The sequence below is a fragment of the Myripristis murdjan genome, chromosome 17 (assembly GCF_902150065.1).
Source record: "Myripristis murdjan chromosome 17, fMyrMur1.1, whole genome shotgun sequence".
NCBI lineage: Eukaryota > Metazoa > Chordata > Actinopteri > Holocentriformes > Holocentridae > Myripristis > Myripristis murdjan.
Window position 1 is genome coordinate 4,959,456 of NC_043996.1, and position 18,466 is coordinate 4,977,921.

Here is an 18,466-nt window from a genome sequence, read left to right on the forward strand (position 1 = left end):
CTCCAGCTGTTGTCATCAAGACATAAGTCAAGATCAGTTCCAATGCTGTTTTGCTTTTGTTAAGATCTGTCAGCTGGAGGAGCCAGATCTAAGCCCTTGCTTCTGCAAACATCCAACCTGCTGAAGTGTCCTTAAACAAGACACTGAACCCCTACCAGCTCTGAGGCTGATGCTTTTCAGCTGACTCTACTCCGACCTCTGACCTCCAAGTGGAGAACCAGCAGGAGGCCTTTTCCATGGGGTATTATTATTAGTAGTAGCCAAGTACTAGCAAGTACTAGGAAATAGTGGTAGTAGAAATGGTATTATTATTGTTATTAGCAGTAGTAGTAGTAATTTTACAGGTAGTAGTAGTATGAAAAGGCACGGTAGACATATTATAGACCAGAGGTTCTCAAAGTTTTGATGACTGAGTCCCAATTTGAGGATCCAACTTTTATTTAGATTGAGGTTCATTCAGGAAAGTCATGCCACTTATGAATCATGTGAGAAATGTATGTTGTGCTTTCTGGAGGAGAAAATGCGCTAATGACAAAGGCGCATGTCTACAGTTTCTGCTTTGGAAACGGTTTGCAGCCAATAATGTAAGATAAACACAATTTGTAGTGAATGAGGCCACAACAGATTTGTGAAAACTGGCTGCTGGGCGGTTAAGGATCTCTGAAATTGTTCAAGCTTAGTTGTGCACTGCTTGTCTGTGACCTTGTCATACATTTATGATTGGCATCATATTGTTGATTTATGTTAAAATCCTTGCATATTACATTCACCTGCTTGTAGATCACACACATCACTTTAGCTGACCCATGAAGTACTACGAAGTGTTGCTGCATTTCTCACTGACACAATATTTTTTTGTGTAAGGGCTCACTAACCGGCTAACATATCTGCAATTATAATGAAATCTGTCTTGTGATGTGTAGGTGTCATGCAACCATTCCTAACTTGACAGCTTAGTCAAGAGGGTGCAGCTTGACCATTCTTAAAAGCAAAGTACTGTGTATTAGGTTGCAAAAACTTCATGGTTTTTGCCCCAAACTGCATGGGATTAGCAAAAGGTGTACACGTCTGCAAAGGTGACATGCTTGGTACCAATGGATTCCCTTGGTAGTATGATACCAGTACCTTCAATGGTAAAACTGAGCATGCTACAGTCTGTGAAAGACAGTATATCAAGTTTAAGAGATTAACTCCAGAAACCTTTCCGAGGGCCGCCATTGGCATGTGGACCGCACTTTGAGAAAGACTGCTGTACACTGAATGGTCACCTTATAATCATTCTATGACAAATGTACCACAGAGACAGTGAAGATGTTAGTATGTACTGAGAAGTGATGTACTTCAATGCAGATAACCTCTATATTCTAATCAGCAAAGGCCAGAAAGGTTTTGAATAGCATCCACATGCTGAATTTATCATGAAAGCACCTATTACAAAACTGTCTTTGAATAAAACTTGTTTCTGATCCATGTCAGTTGGTTGAAACCACACAACATAATGTCAAGTTTCACTGAAATTCAAAGGACTATGTCTTCCCATCATTTTTCCATTAACTTTAAGGTGGTTGGTGGTGTCATGATGATGACACCTCTACACTCTAAGTCCCTATCTGCTCATCTGATTGATGCTCGTGTCTGTTTCAGGGTGTGATTGCACCACTGTCGAGTGTGTCTGAGTCTCATGTCATGTCTCATGTCCTGGTCATTTTCTTAGCTCTCTCTCTGCACTTTCAGTGATGGTGTAACTGCTTGCAGGTTGTTTCCCAATGCTAGGCACTGCTGCCAGCTTGGGTCACTTCTTCCCAACACTGTTTCTTTGTTGGTAGCCAAGTCCGCCATTGGGTAAGCAGAATGTTCTGTAAAATTCTGTCTTGTATCAAATGGGAATATTAGTCAAGTGATTGTGTGACTCTCTGAATTGTAGCCAAGTGTGTCCAGCACCAGAACTAGTGGGATTTATGATAGAAATGCATCAAAGTCAAAATGTCAAAGTCTAAAAATAAATAATTAGGTTTTGTATTACCAAGATGCACATATGCTCCATATGTTTTAATGGGTTGTTTTCCTCAAAACAGCAGACAAACTGTTAATAAACTGGATCAAACAAGAGGAGATGCAGTCTTTAGAGCACTTTTAAAGTATATATCCATAGTGGACTACCAGTGCGTTACATAAAGAAGTCAGGGGAAGAGAGGGACCTTGTGGTGAAATATAAGGTGCTTACTATGTTCCCCTATGCACTTTGACTAACTTGCAAGATTTTATCTTTCCTATGAGGCAAACTGCACTGAGTTACAGAACTGCACATTTCTTTGTGAGGGTGCCAGCCATCCTCTGGGACAAAGTGATTGGCTGATTAAACAGGAGCAGGTCACATGGCATTTTAGGTGCCCGCTCATTCTTTGGCCATGTGCACCCACTAATCCTGCCACTGTTCTTCAGATAAAGACAACATGGCTGCATGATCACTGTTTGTGTTGTGCATGGTGCAGCCTGCAAGCCACCTGATTTGCCGGCACTCTTTCACTCTCAAGTCATTCAGAGTCCACAATGTATGGAGTAAAACTGATTATGTTATACATGGTTTGTAAGCTGAAACATTAAACATTCAGTAACAATTACATAGCAAACTTGATTTTATAATGTTTTATCTGGGTTTTGCTTAACACCCCAAAACTGAGTTATGGACATATTTGTGATTATTGAACATCACTTTATTCTTGTTGTAATCCTGTTGGGGTTAAAACACAAAGTACACAACAGTTTTCCTCATGATTTATTTTAACCCCGGTTGACAAAACTGAATAAACCCAAACACAGTAACTTGCACCTAGCTCGGTCTCATGCTGATTTGACCCTGTGCTGACCTTGTATGCAAGTGAGATCACAAGACTTGACATGGCTTTTGACGTCATGTGTACAGACTCACTGCTACTATAACAGGAGCGACACTACAAAGTGGTGCACTTCAAGCTGGTGACAGTTTGTGACCGAGGTGAGCAGCACATATCTGGAAGGGCAAACAATCAAAGTACATTTGTTTTGGCTGAGTCCTGTGTTTTTTTGTTTTTTTGTTTTCAGTTTTAATTTCGTTGTTTTTTTTTTTTTCTTCAGACCTACTTTTGACCTACTGAACACATTAGGTCAAAGTGATCAGATGTAGCCTCTGATGCAGCTGAACTGTCTTGTAAGAAGTTCAAGTAGAGAAGGCAGATCACTTATTTTATGAAAAATATACCTTTGACCTTTTCCAGTCCACCCCCATTTTTCAGACGCATTTTAGGGGGGGCAGTGGATCTTCATGGGGATAAAATGTCATCAGTAGATGCCACATAGAAGTGGGAACCTAAAGACTGATTTAAGATGCACCTCAGCACTGTGTATCAAGCAAATATAGTCATATATCTGTAATAAACCTTGTTTTTTTGTTTTTAGCTGCCTATTCAAATTCTGAAAGTGTATATGGGTTTAGAACATTATAATGGAAGCTATATGGTAGTCACTCTCATGCTCCGTTATGTGTCATAAGTTATTGTAGCAATTTTTATGTTGATACCATTTCTTACATAATTTTGACCTCTTGAGAATTGACAACCATTGTCAAAAATGAAAAAAATTTTCAGAGATGATGGGCTGCTGGTGGAGTTAACATCTATATTTGATGATTATTATTCTTGCCACAAGTTTTTTTTCCTATTGTGGTTTTGAGTGTACTGTTGTTTACTCAATATTCTAAACAGTTAGTATCTAGTTCTTCTTCTCTTCCTTTTCCAGTGTTGTGATGAGGTCACTTCCTTTGATAATTGTAAACACCTGCAATCAATTAATTGCATAGGTGTACTGATGTTTCAAAAGGAAGACACACAACAGTTGCAAAATGTTGGTCCTGATGAAGGTTGATAGACCGAAACGTTGACCCAATAAACAGCAGAGCTTTAATGTGAGTGCGGGAGCAAGTTGTGATTTTTTTGCAGTGAATGTGTCTGGGGATCTGCTCCTAGCACCACCCATTTCAGGAGAATGTGCACGTTGATCAAGCTTTAAAACCATTGTCAAAAATCCCTTCAGAATACCACATTAGGACAGCAAGGAACACCATAGAAAAAACATGCTTTAATTAAGAGCCAAAAACTTCTGATATTTGGAGATTCCTGTAAGAATTATATATTTTTTGGCAATTGGATGGTGAGCACCTATGTCTGGAAATTGCTCAGAAACCCCTTTTATTGCCAATATACCTGGAAAACCAGACATCCTCTGAAAGCCCTCGTTCTTTAGTTTGTGGATGTAAAGTTTCATGAGGCTGTGATTATCCTAGAGGTCACTATAGGTCATTTTATACAGTGACATCAAGTTTCAAAAAATGCTCTCACTCTAATGAAATGGCTGCTATGGGGGCTAACATCATCACACGTGAATCAAATGTGGCTCATTGAATCCACAAGAGTCTCAGCTTTCCAGTCAAAGCCAACTGATGCAACTCCAACACTGTTTAGGCCCCAGTCTGCACAAACACACCATTTTACAACAGGCCACAAGAACACATGAGGACTGGAGGGTTTGTGGCCCAAACTGCATGGGATTAGCAGAAGGTGGGCATATCTGCAAGACCCATGGGAGCCCACAGAACCTATTACCAGTGATATACCTGGTACCAATAGATTCCTTAGGTTGTCTAGTTTCATATGATGTCTTGAGTTTCATATTCAGTATCTTCACTCTAGCTTTAAGGAAAAAAAATATGCAATATGTTTGCTTAAGGAGGTGGATGTTTTTGCAGCGAGGGTGTCACTGTTTCACAGGGCAGTAACAACTGGCCGTGACATTTACAAGCTGTCACACTTGTGAACACCTCACGTTTTGGCAGGCTCTGCAGCTTGATAGTTTTATTCTTAGCAAGACCGAGTGGGCTGAGGAGCAATAACTTTAAAATGAATCAAGGTTTTGGAAGCGTGCATTTAAACACGACAGACTTGACAGGATATGAAGTGGTTTCTCCCGTTCCTCCCATAAAACCCAGGCACTGACTCACACGCCATGATAGATGATGGATGTCTTTCCCAAAACTGCTTGACACTTCCATAAGTATACATATAGTGTTTCAGTAATGGTGAGGGTGACAGCCACCCTAAAGCGCACCTTGAGTGGTAAGAGAGAGTGGAGTGTTGCACTTTATATTTTTAAAGTAGCTTCAAACTTGTGAGAGACATTTTTTCCATATTGTGCAACAAAGTCACATATCGTGTATCTGCTGGCTGAAGCTACTCTGAAGCTTATATCTGATTCAGTGTACAAACTCAATATATCATTGTTTTATGGCTGCAGAATTACATCAAATACAAAATATCTAGATGTCTTGTGTAATCATTTTATACACATTTTCCTATAAGTCAGCAGGACATATTTGGGATCTTTGGAGAGCTCCCCTAGGATTTTAAATACAGTTCTGTGGATTTGAACAAAGCTCGGCAGTGCAGAATGACAAACCCACCGATGTGAAAGGCAGGGTGCAAGGTTAAGCTCTTAAAATATTGGGCCCTCTAATTTGATTCATGATGTGCAAACGGGCTACTATACACTTCACTTATCACCTGGAAATTCAGCTAAAGGTGTGAGCTTTGGATTGATGTTTTACATATACTCTATGTTGTGATTCAAAAGAAATAATGACAGCGGTCACTGAATGACAAAAAAAGGACAAAAAAAGATGTTTTCTAAAATGAGCAAATGGAAAATGTGACACCGACACTCACATAGCAACTCCTAGCATTAAAGTAAAATATTCTGGATTATTATTTAAATTAGCCTACACACAATATAAAAAGAGACTTTTGACAACTACAAATATCTGTAAGATAAATAATTAAAAAAAAAATACTAGGTAGAAGAAAGATGTTCAGTGGACTCAGCTAAAGAAATATAAGGTATTTATTTGGAACAAACTCTGACAAGAAAAATAATATATAGAATATGTTGTATAAAAGTTAAGCACCTCTGAAAACTAAAACAATAGATAGTTACAGTTACAAGTGTAACACTTTTGTTAAATTAGGAGTTTTATAAGTGTAATTGGAAAAAGCTGTTATAATGAATAAATACAATGTAAAGTACATAATTATCTTTTAAAGATGAACATCCATATGGTGTTGATTTGTGCAAGCAACATGATATCAGCTCTACACTGAAGATGAATGGCTTTTCTTTAACTGATGCATGTAATACTTGAAAAAAAGCTATCAAGATACAGTGACCCCACTGTGATGAGATGAGAACCATGATTCCAAAATTATTCCAACAACAATGTATTGTACCATTAAAATGTAACATTTTGCTACTCAAACATACTTAAAGCTGACTGCTTGAAATGATCTTGTGTGGTTTACATTATTTCTTTGTTACTGTAAATGAAACAAAAAGTGCAAACAAATATAATCGTAAAATATTCAGTACAGACTGAGACAGGACAAAAAAAAAAAATCTGTACTAAAGAATTTGGTTCCGTGATAGGAATGTTGAATTACATACCGCAGGCTACTGAGGATGACTCCAAAGAAAAACAGTTCTAATTTGTGCTTTATCACCGACTTCTACATAAAACTATTCCAGCTGAATACCTGAGATTTTCAAACACAGCTCACACTTCCAAGCAGATTATGTAATCATGTGTGGAGGTCCAAAGAGCACACAGCAGGTTTCTGGACTTGTCAACAAGAGACAGCAAAGGTCATGTTGATATTACAAGAGAGATCCATCCTTGGAAATCTGACACTGTTATAAATCATCCATTTGTGATGTTCAATGCATCTTGAGTACACACGTTCCCTAAACATGGCTCTCTAGTGATTTCCTAAATTTCCCACAATTCCTCTCCAAATCTTCCAACACATACGGCTGTATGTGTCATTTGTTTCACGGTCCTTTGTTTCAACCAATAGGAGCGTTTCCTAAATTAGTAGCACATGCAATCCACAGGAGCGTCTCTAACACAACTCAAAGGACAGTTTCCTGAGCGAGCTATTGTTCACTAACAAATGTCTGCTCACTAGCCACTACAAAAACTTTAAGGTTAAGGTTAGGAATTGTTATTGCGTAGGTTATTGCTAAGGTTAGGGAAAGGTTTGTCGCAGCCTAATGGTTAGGGTCAGGATTTGGGTTACAAAACATTTGCTTACAGTTGCTCATGTTAGATTGCTAACATTAGCTACCTGAAAAGAAACACTGCCCCCACTTGAGACAGGAGTCAAACTGGGTTGATAATGTTGACTGACCCATCAACAACCTCACCAGTCTCCTAACTGTGTTTTCAGACCAAACCCGAAGTGAGTTTTCGCATTGCGGACTCGCACATATATAGCCATGAATTTCTCGCTTGACTTGAAAAATTTCAGGTCATACGAATATGTGAATTTTGCATCATTTACGATGTGGAAAATTCTGGCAATCGTGTCGCCCAGCGCGAATTCGTATCTATTTACGTCTTTGCATTGACTTTGAATGCAATTTTGGCGCGGGCAAAACTTGCTTCATGTTTGGTCTGAACATACAGTTACACGGACCACAGCGTTGTTATTTACATGACCACTAGAGGGCGCTTAACTTTAAAACGTAACTATAGGTCGTAATTAGCTTCTGTACAAATATTCTAGTGGGGCTGTTTTTTCTTCTGTCTTTGATTGTAAAATGGATGGTTGAACTTTGTTGTAAAATTGTGAGTCTAGAAAGAAACCTTTGTACTTTGACTCTGTTTGCAGTAGCTATTTACAAAGGTGAATAATTTTCACCTATCAAGCTCCACTGTTATCTATGCTGGAAATTTCTTGGCCAATTATCCATGTGAATTAGAAAATTTGACTGCCAAACAACAAAATAGACCCAGAAATGCAAGGTACATCACTAATGGCTGTTTTCAACAGTGTTAAAGTGTTTTCGGAGTGCAGTATACAGAATTGTTTTCTAGAGGAGACTTATAGACTGTCAGTGCTTCTCCTCTGCTGTTGATGACAATGACAGAGGCAAGGGCTAAGCAATGGCAGCTTCATTCTGGCCTTGTTTGAAGAAACTTCCATGCATCTTGCGCCTGTGTAACCTGTAAAAAGGGGGCATAAATAAATAAATAAAAGTAGAAACAGAATTTTGGCTAAAAACTCATTTAGTTCAAGCTGAACTACTGCAGAAGGCCCACATCCTCTCTCACCTTTCACGCCGCCGACTGTTTTGATCCTCTTTGGATTTCAGAAACGTCACAGCATCACCTCCTTGAACCAGGTGGGCAAATTCTGCATCTTTAGCTCTGAAACTTACCCTGCAGATGAAGCCAGTGTTAAAAGACATCACTAAGTAACTTGCACGCACACATTTTTCCAAAGACAATCAATCTACGTGTTGAATCCTCCAAAGGGGACACTCACTTGGCTTGTGTCTCTCCGGCTTTGATACGCATCCTACGGATCATGAAATCATTGTCACGGAAGTAAGAGAAGAAGGAATCGCTTTCCCACAGCATTTTCACCATCAGCAGCTCCCCGATGTCTACATCAGTGGTGAGCAGGAAGGACACTGTGGTGTTGGTGTTGAGCTCGGGCCTGAGGGTGCAGATGCAACAGGGCACAGGGTCAGATCAGTTTTAAAGGAGATAGGATGAACTATTCATACGGTGTAAGCAGGCTCAGTAAGCCTGTTTCCTATCCCTCTTAATCTAGCTTTCTGGACTTTGATGTGAAATAAAATATAACCAGATTGCACACAATGATATCATGTGATAAATAAATGTTATGTTTATATGAGGAGTGTGTGAAGACTCTTACAAAATAAGAGGAATGTTTTCTTTCTCCCCATGAGTGCCATAGAGGGACACAAGGATAGGCTGCTGAGAGAGGATCAGGTTCTTCTGGCTGAAGAAATGGGCCTTGACCTGGTAGTGAAACACTGAACAAACACAGAAAGCACTTTAGGTCTTCAATCAGAGACATCACACAGATCAAATCATGGTCCAGTACACTTCTGGACGGCCCCTGTACGTCCTTCCTCAGCTGCTACACAGCCTGAATGCAGAGTGATCCAACAAGCACACCTTTGAAAGGCATCTGCGCTCCAGTCTTGAGGTACATCTTGGTACTTCTGGCACGGCGGACCTTGTTGACGCCGTAGCCCAGGTTGTTGCAGCGGTTCTTGCGGCAGCTCAGACACAGGCCTCGGTTGAACGCGTCTTTGGAGCTGCAGCGGTAGGCCATGCTCTGCTGCTGCCGATTCACCAGCGAATCGATGAACAGGTGCACGGACCGCTCATGGGCACATTTCACAATCTGATCCACATCTGCAAAGGATGACACACACTCAACTGTGGGCTGAACAATGTTTATCTGTTCTACGTGGTACATCAGACACAATTATGGCTGAGATGGGTTAATGAGTGGAAGCTATGATGATGTGACCAGTAGTTTGAAACACTGTTGAAAGAGATGCTGCTTGGTCAAAAGCACTAAACGTGTATTTTACTATACTGGAAACTGAGAGCCAATATTGTTTCATATATTATTATGCTCGTTATGGTCACGATGCTATACTCCTGGGTCCATGAAAATGGTTGTAAACTGTTACACTGCAGTCTGCTCGATTGCTTCACCGTGCAAAACTGGACGATGTTGCTGTTCTTCCAGTGCAAGTAGAGCAAAGGGGACAGTTTTTGACGGTGGTAGATGCTGGAACATGTGAAAGGTCTGTGGGGGGGAAAAAGTCTATTCCAAAAAAAAAAAAAAAAAAAAAAATAGATCTTCAGGAAAAAAAAAAAAAGTTTGGCCAAAGAAGCAACAAGAAGTGACTGAGTTCATGAGAAATGTCGTCTTACTTTTGAGAAACACTAACTTCAGCAATACCTCTGGTATTAGATACCATTTTTTTTATAGTATTTATCCTAATGTATCATAATCAATTTGGCAATGACATACTGATGTTTAAAAATGTCTCATGTTGCACTTTTAATTTGTTTATGTGACTGGTGTTTCATTTGGTGTTTATGTGACTGATCAGTGGTTAGGATCATCAAAAAGGCAAACAGCTTTGTTAAAGAGAATGAATCAACAGTAGACCTGAACAGGGTTTATTAAAACCACCAAAAAAGTATTCAAAGTAATGTCGCTTTGTGCAGTATTTGCAGTTACTGAACTTAAGGTGATCACAGATTACATACTGTTGATGCCGAATGTAGCAATCATCTTCATGGCATTCTGGAAAGTACAGCCGGGTTGCTCATTGCCACCGTTGGGGTAGATATCCACATGGCCCACAGGTCTTTGAATGCCTATGCTGAAGTCTGGGCTTCCTTTGGTGTTGGTGTGAAGAACATCCACAAAGGTCGCATCGTCAGGCGACAGGCGGCGCAGCTCGTTGGCGTACTCAAAGTGAGGCCCAGCTGGATCCAGACCTGCAGGTAGGAAGAAAGGAAGAACAAGGAAGTAAGAGAGGGAAGAACGGCATGGCTACTGTATGACTGCGATTCACACTGGTGCTGTGAAAAATGCAAGCCGTGGTGTTGCTAATCGCTTTGTCATGCTATGTGCCCATGTTTTGTTATGTAATACAAAGAGGTCACACCTGTTATCCTGTTGACTTTGTTGTTGGTGAGGTTGCCTGCAACTCCTGCCACATGGGCCCCCAGACTGTATCCCAGCAGGTGAAGTTTGGACAGATCATACTGCAGTTCAGCCTACAGGCAATAATTTAAATGAGAATCTTTCTTCACCAATACAACACATGTCAACCTTTGAATTTGTCCTGGTGCCCCTATGGAATGACATACTGACATCATACTGACACAGTATCGTACAATGTAATGGAACAGTGCAAGAGGTATGACAGACAATAATCTTTACATTGACTCTACATGTCTAGGATAATCAAATCAAGATAGTATTTACATCTTCTTGGGGACCTCATGGGTCAAAGATTCTCACCTCCAACCAGTTTATCAGCTTTGCCACATCTTGGCCGGCTAGCCTGGTGTTCTCAGCTGAGTTGGGATAGTGGTGCTGGGCCCGATCGAGCCAGTCCACCACTATGATGTTGGCATTGGGCTCCCGCTCAAACAGAGCAGCAACAAGCTTATAAACCCAGCTGTCGAAAAATCCTGCCACCTAGAACAGGAGAGAAACCATAGAATTCGGTGTGAGTACCATTGCGATTGTACCAATTATATTATTGGTAGTAGTAGTAGTATTGGTATCATTAAGTTCAAGTTCAAGTATATTCAGACAGTTGTAAAGGACTTTTACATGTCCACATATTTACAAAAAACAGGACAACACCCCCTGACCTAGTCCTCATAAAGGAATACGTCAGGGGGGAAAAAAAACTGAACTAGGAAAAATGGAGGAAATCTTGAGAAGAATTGACAAGACAGGAGTGCAATAGGCGTCGACCCAATGAGCACATCATAAACATTACAGTCATAATGCAAAAAGAAAACACACTTGCAGACAATAGAATTATATTAATACATTATTAGGCTATTATTATTATTATTATTATTATTATCACTGTATTGTCACATCATCATCAAAATGGTAGTAGTAGTAACAATAATAATGATCTTTATTTATGAGGTATTTCTCAAATCACAATCAGAAAGCAGTAAAAAAAAAAAAAAAGTAAAATCAACAGCAAAATCAGTAAAACAAGGATTATAGAATATAAGCATATGACAGAGGTTAAAAACTAATGCGAACTAAATCCAGCACTTAACTGAGAAAATAAACCTCAACAGGCAAGTATATTTTAAAAAGTAGTTTTGAGAATTGATCATAGGCAGCAGTGGTTCCCATAGTCCAGCAGCCCTGACAGTTTTTCAGTGCCAGAGCAAATGTCATACATTTGCCAAGTGTTTTCAGCTGAGTGTGAGTGAGAGCAGCTTGCAGGCTTACCGCCCAGCCATGGATGACAGCGATGGTCTTGCGCGCCGGGTTGAAGCCGCACTCCGAGGCTGTCTCCGGCCTCCCGGGCACCAGGTAGCACAGGTCCTCCTCCGGCTCCTCCGGGCTGCGCACTGAGAACTTGGTTTCAATGGCACTGTAGTCCAGTGGCGCGTCGCTGGGACTTGCTGCAGGTGAACAGAGACCAGTGAGGCACTGCTGCTGCGTGACTGCTGCTAGGATGTAATATCAGACTTACTTTGATAGGATGTCAGCTTTGGACATTTTAATACAAGAGTCTTGAATTATCCAGATTGCATACAGAATGTAATTTCACCATTAATCATCGCGTTGCAACCAAAACCACTATATGACAAAGTAAGGTTATAATTCATGTGGATAGAATTTAACACTATGGCATGCAACTTACTGAGAGAAGGGGCTTCAATGGTGTTAGAAAGAGCCTCACATGATTTTATAATCGCAATGCCAATTATTAATAACCAGGTAATCGCTTTTCCCTGCATAGTACAATGGCTTGAATTGTTTGAGAGAATATTCCTGGTTGAGGAATTCAACTGTTGATCGCACCAACCCAGCCAAGAAATTACCACCAGAATGAATTCTATTGTCCCTCTAACAACCAAGCGCTGATGATGAATGAATGACTTGAAATGTGTCAAATTTTGGTTTTATAGTATAAGCAGCGCCACGTGCGACTATAGACCTTTTGCCATTGGTCTAAAACTGTGAATGGGGCGTGGCCAACCCTCCCACACTGGGACAATGTCAACACATCACATGGCTGCATGCTGCAGTGAAGTCCTGCACCTGCTGACCTTACTTACACCTCTTGTATTTTGCAGGTGCAGATAACTTGATGTCCTGTTAATGTGCTAATGCATATTCTCATAAACAGAACTGATTTCTGGTATATTGGCAAACTTGAATTTGTTCCACGTGACTCAGGAAGGCAATAGCAATCATGTATCTTATACTCTGTAAAGAAAGAGGACATTAAAAAAAAAAAAAACAGAATATATTTCATTGCACAATCCCCGCAGCACATTTCATCCTCTCACATTCATTTCATTCTGTCTGGAGATGCTGGCCAGAAATTGAGCATGCGGCGGCTGTGTTGATGCAATGGACAGTAGCCCCAGAATAGCCTGCTGTGTTCAGTTTATGAAAGATGCCTTGTAAAATTTCTGGAAACTTTACATCATCGCACCAAGTTTTCTTTTAGGGTTGACCCTGACGCCTTTGTTCTGTGCTTTAAATCAGCCAATGAAGCCATAGATCCCGCTGCCTCCCCCGATGCTGCCTCCCCCTGATGCAACGTCCAGAAATAAATAGTGGCCTCCATGTTTCTGATCAGAGACGCTCTTTGATGTGCCGTTGCAAACCGTGCAGTGCATAAACAGGCAGGTGTAAAGGAGAGGGCATGGAAACATAAATCATGTCGCTTCAAGGGATTAAACCCAGAGCCACGGGTTTATGTTGTCATCACTGCTTCAGGACCATATACCTTGCTGAGGAGACTGTTTGCACTTATTAGATTAAGTATACAATATATGAAGCTTCTCGGATCTTTCAACTATTTACACTCGGAGGACAATAAACCAATCTATCTCTAAAGACACTGCATCTGTGATCTGTGTGTGTGTTTGTGCAGTAAAGTGTAATGTGCTGTTGCGGATAATGTGAAGCAGCCAGTGTAGATTCCTCCAGCCCTTCTGACTGAGCTATATCATATATCTTAAATACATGGCAATTACACCGCTGGAGCTTCTGCAGGAATGTACACAAAGGTGCAATTTGGGGTTGAGAGGTCACTGCCTCTCTAAAAGACTTGGGCTGTATATTTGAGAATATATGAGAAATACGAGAGGTCAACACATACAATGCAAAGTCCCATATGATTTAGTTTTCAGGCTTTTGTTTCCACATAAACTTTGCCTCAGGATGAGAATAATGTCCTTCATGATGGTAAATTTTGTTTTGTAAACTGGCATTTCTTGACTGAGTTTGAAGAGAGGCAGAATAGTTACAAAATGATACCTAACTGGCCAGTTCAGCCTCAGCTCCTTTCATTCAAATAAGGGAAACATGTTACTTAGAGGCATTCTTAGAGGTTTATTTGTTAACTCTGATGTTAGTCTGATGGACTGTATATGGGCTTTGCAATGAATCACTGCAATAACTTTAAATTTAAGTACTATGTCAAATTTTAACAACATCCTCATTAAACATTTTTAGTTTCATATTTATATAGATACAGGAAGACGTTCCATTGTATTTTAATGGATGAATTATATTAACATACCAAATGTATTTTGTAATGAGTTTGAATTCAAACCCCTGTAAGTCAGTGTGTATCAACAATGCTGTGAGCCCAGAATACACATATTTTTTCCTTATACACCTAAGAATACTGTATGTTCCATTGTGACTTTGCTGTAGATTTCCCAGTGTGTTTCTCCTTCAAAGCCCACCATTGGAGAATTTGCAGCAGTTTAACTTTTCATCAAGGACTACACAGGTTTCTAGTCTCACTACATTCAGGAGGTGGAAGGAGACATCTAAGACTGTGCAGACTGTGATGATGTACTCACAACATCTGAATAATATTAAACATTACATTGAATTAAAATATTGCCATTGAAATAAACATTCACATACACTTACACACCAATGAGAATGTCTAGTCGCTGTCATAACCTCTTTACTTAAGTGCCACCCTTTCTTTATAATAAATCGTTATGCTTATTATATGGAGTCACTTCTTATACATAGATCATGTACATAGATTTTCTTCTAAACACAAAGACAAGCATGTAATTCAAGTGACGCTAAAAAACTCAAATCAATCAAATTAGAGTTACAAAGTTTTCTCACATATCATCACCGATGCATGAATGACAAAAAAAAAATAGTAAATGAAACAAAAGTAGAGTGATAAGGACTGACTGGAGTGCAGCACTGGATTTATTTTTGACAGAGGGGATTTCAGTCTCTCACTGGCTGCAACACACTCTCATTCCCAGGTCATCAAATCCCACAGCTTGGTCATGCTCCTTCTGCATCTTACACCAAAGGCACCCTTCAGAGTCCGATACAGAACCTTCACACACAAGACAGTTGAGTTTCCAGTCATGTTTCCATGTTGTTGCCTAAACTTAACCTTTCCCTAACTTTAACCCAGAGGTTTTGTTGCCCAAACCTAACCATGTGACACTGACATGTAATAAATGCGAGAAAGCCTGATGTGTTTCATCCTGATGCCGTCGGTATCAGATGTGAAAGGGGCATAAGCAGCAGAGGACTGTTGGGCAGCTGATGGAGGAAGCAGCAGACTCTTTTCTTCTTGGTCTTTTTGACCTCTGAAAAGTAAAAAAGCAAAGTCAGTGGCTGAAGTCTTCCTGCTGGGAGCAGCCATGAGCCTGATGGCTGAGACACAAGTCAGAGTGAAGACCTCCTACCTGATGTGGTGTCCGAGGACAGGTCCAGTGTGTCCTCACTGCTGAGCAGGCAGATGGTCTTTACTTCTGCTCTATTTCCTCTCCTTATTGACAGATTGACTTTAAATGAGCAGAGTTAATGACAGACTCAGTCTGTGCGTCTCACCGCTCCCTGAGAGATTTTTGCCCCGCTCCACCAGCCAAACGGTCATGTCCTCACCAGCAGAAGTGATGAGAGGTTTTAAGTGTGAGCACAAAAGACACTTGACCAAAATTCATCAGCTGCTTTATCCTGGGCCTTAAACAAAAAAACGGTTCTTAATTGTGAGAGATAAAATTTCCTCTTTCTGCAGGTCTGTACAATAGGTTCATACACCAGTGCATAGAACAATGCCCATAAAGGAAATGAGGTAGTATCATTAATATTTTTAACTTGATGTTTTAAGCACAGCACAAACTATTTGCAAGTTCACTGCAGTACAAAAGAAAATATGAATATTGAAAGTTGGGTTTGTGTTCAGTGAACTCTTCTGGATTTCCAAACACAAACAGAACAGTAAATGCTCCCAAGGCCTCGCAAATGCTGCTAACCTCTGCACCCTCTTTGGCGTGGCAGACAACAGCACCGTCTTTAATCCTGTTGCCCCCCCTGCTGCTTTGAGGAGGGACGGTTGATCTGTGCCTCACAAATTGTGTATTATTATTTTTTTAAAATCATTTCTTGAAACTGGACTCTTATTTTTGGGGACTGAATAATAAATCCATCATCACTCCAGTCAACATGTTACATGTACCCATTCCTTTTTTTTTTTTTTCAACTCTTCCTCTAGAGCTGATTTTGGGTCTTTGGCACACTTTGCATTTTTGGTAACAGAGACATACTTTTGAGTTTATTTGACTGAATTTCAGCCTTCCTGCTTTGGGGCAACAGCGATTTATTATAGTCCACGCTAGATGTTGTATTTGCACGAAAGAAGAAACGGCTCTCGTTACCACAAGAATGTAACCAAGATTGTTACCACAAGAGAGCACCATTTCCATCTGTTTAGAGTTCTGACAGATCAGCCACAGAGCAAAGTAATCTCCTAAATCTGATCTTTCTGTGCTTAAACTGAATGAATTTAACCAAGCCCCTGTGCAGAATGGATAATGGAAAATTATCTTGTCAATTATGGAAGGAATACTACATTTTTGTCCTAAAAATCAGTAGAAGCACTGATGCATCTTTGATATTTAAAAAAAAAAACACACACACAAGGAAAAAGTAGCATTACCAGATATATAAAATTACTGGCAGGATTACTGAAGTAGCACAGCCTTTAAAAATAGCATTAACCTACCATTCTGCTGAAGTGCAGTAACTAGAGTACTTGTTAGTTTTCAATTCTCATGTCAGTACAAGTCACTGTATTCCGTTGACGTAAATGTGACACAGTGAATTGCGAGCCAACTTGTGCCACTTGTGCCATGTGAATGAACAGGTGATTACGTCAGTGAGGAGTATCAACGCGAACATCAGCCTAGGGGGGATTGCCGTCTGACAAGCCCTGAAGTGTGCACATGAAACCCTTGGTTAAGAAAGTGGCGTCTGAGCAGCACAATCCAAGGTGGTGACTTCTCGTCACGAACAGACGAACCCCAACAGTGTGAAAAAGCTTTTCAACACCGGGCTCGTGGGGACAACTGCGCTTCATCAAAGTGACAGAGCCGTGATCCCTTGGCTGATAGTGGGGAGTCTAGACATTGCCACAACACATAGATCCAACTGGACCGGGCTGCGGAGCCAAATATAACACACTGCCAGTGCCCTCCAACACTTCCACTTAATACACCGCGTGGGGCAGTTTTCACCGAAAAATCACAGGATGCGATTGTGCAACGAGCCGACGTGTTTGCACAGAAGCCTCTCAGCCGAAAGGGGTTGATTTGTTTACCGTGGTTGAGTTGGACTGCACCTGTGATAGATCAGCTTGTGCTATAGTGAGTACACTTTGAATCACTCCGTCATACAGGTGTTACACATGAGATTAGATGAATGTGCACGTATCGCCAAAGCAAAGTCGGGGAGTGTTCGATGCCCTGTCATATCCACCCACAGAGTATTGCAGGGAAGTGTGTGGCATTGTGACATCTATGCTCCTCGGCTCTGGACTGGGAATCAGATAAGCCCCAAGAATTGCAACATTCGGCATCACGCACGGAACTCATCTCACTGCTGCGTTTGTGTGAGCGTGATATCCCGGCGGCAGCATGTATGCCTTCGTGATAGCACGCATACACACTCCGATCTGCTCTACCATTCCCATAGCTTTGTGATTTATACTTAGCAGTGCTTTGACTCTGCTCCCAAGGCGATCCCGTAGCTTTTGGGGGAGTTTTTACCATACAAGGTGAAGAGGAGTTCAGCTTGGTTTCCTGTGGGAGGGTTCTGATTTCTCTCACTCCACAACTGACTCACTCCGTCTCTATTTCTCTCGCTTACCACCTCCCTCTCTCTCTCTCTCTCTCTCTCTCTCTCTCCGTCTCGCTCTCTTTCTCCTTCTCCTCTCTCTCCCACTCTTACTCCCTGTCTTCTCCTCCTCTCCTGGTACGGGTCCAAATCCTTTTCTGCTCAACGCACAAATTGAGGAGATTTTTTTTTATGTTATATGAATGGAGATATTTTTTCAATCTTCCAAAATCAATATCTTACATATTAGAGTGTCAGATTTGTATCTGAACAATGTGTTTTCATAACAAAACACGGCCCAGGGCATGTCGACACACCAAATAAGGCACAGCTTCACTACAGTCGCCACTCATATCACTGCAGGTTATGTCGTATGCTTTTAGCCAAGCCAGGGGTTGTAAAGCTAACAAATTACTGCCACCGCTCGTAAACGTCTGCCGAAAAAGGATGTAGGAAATGTGTCTATTGACATTAGATTTGGCAGATTTCCTCAGAGTGAGCTTGATTCAGAGCACGAATACACAGTTAGACAAGTTTTTTTTTTTTTTTCTTAAACCCTAGCTCTAATATTTGCAGGGAGATTTGCACGAACGCTGTGTGGATGCACGTATGAACTCACATTTGAAAAACCTTTGAGAAAAACAAACGGTGAG

The 18,466-nt window shown here is 40.7% G+C and overlaps 1 protein-coding gene across 1 annotated transcript; it reads right to left on the reverse strand.

Annotated features, from left to right (window-relative positions):
- Positions 1-6,286: 6,286 nt before the first annotated feature.
- On the reverse strand, positions 6,287-12,520 carry LOC115375695 (lipoprotein lipase). The gene is made up of 10 exons (XM_030075184.1): positions 12,334-12,520; positions 11,916-12,091; positions 10,950-11,129; positions 10,591-10,702; positions 10,187-10,420; positions 9,071-9,313; positions 8,805-8,925; positions 8,409-8,582; positions 8,195-8,302; positions 6,287-8,086 (listed from the first exon to the last, which is right to left on the reverse strand). Exons 1-10 carry the CDS (start codon positions 12,428-12,430, stop codon positions 8,020-8,022), a joined length of 1,512 nt encoding a protein of 503 aa, XP_029931044.1. The 5' UTR covers positions 12,431-12,520; the 3' UTR covers positions 6,287-8,019.
- Between the last annotated feature and the right edge of the window lie 5,946 nt (positions 12,521-18,466).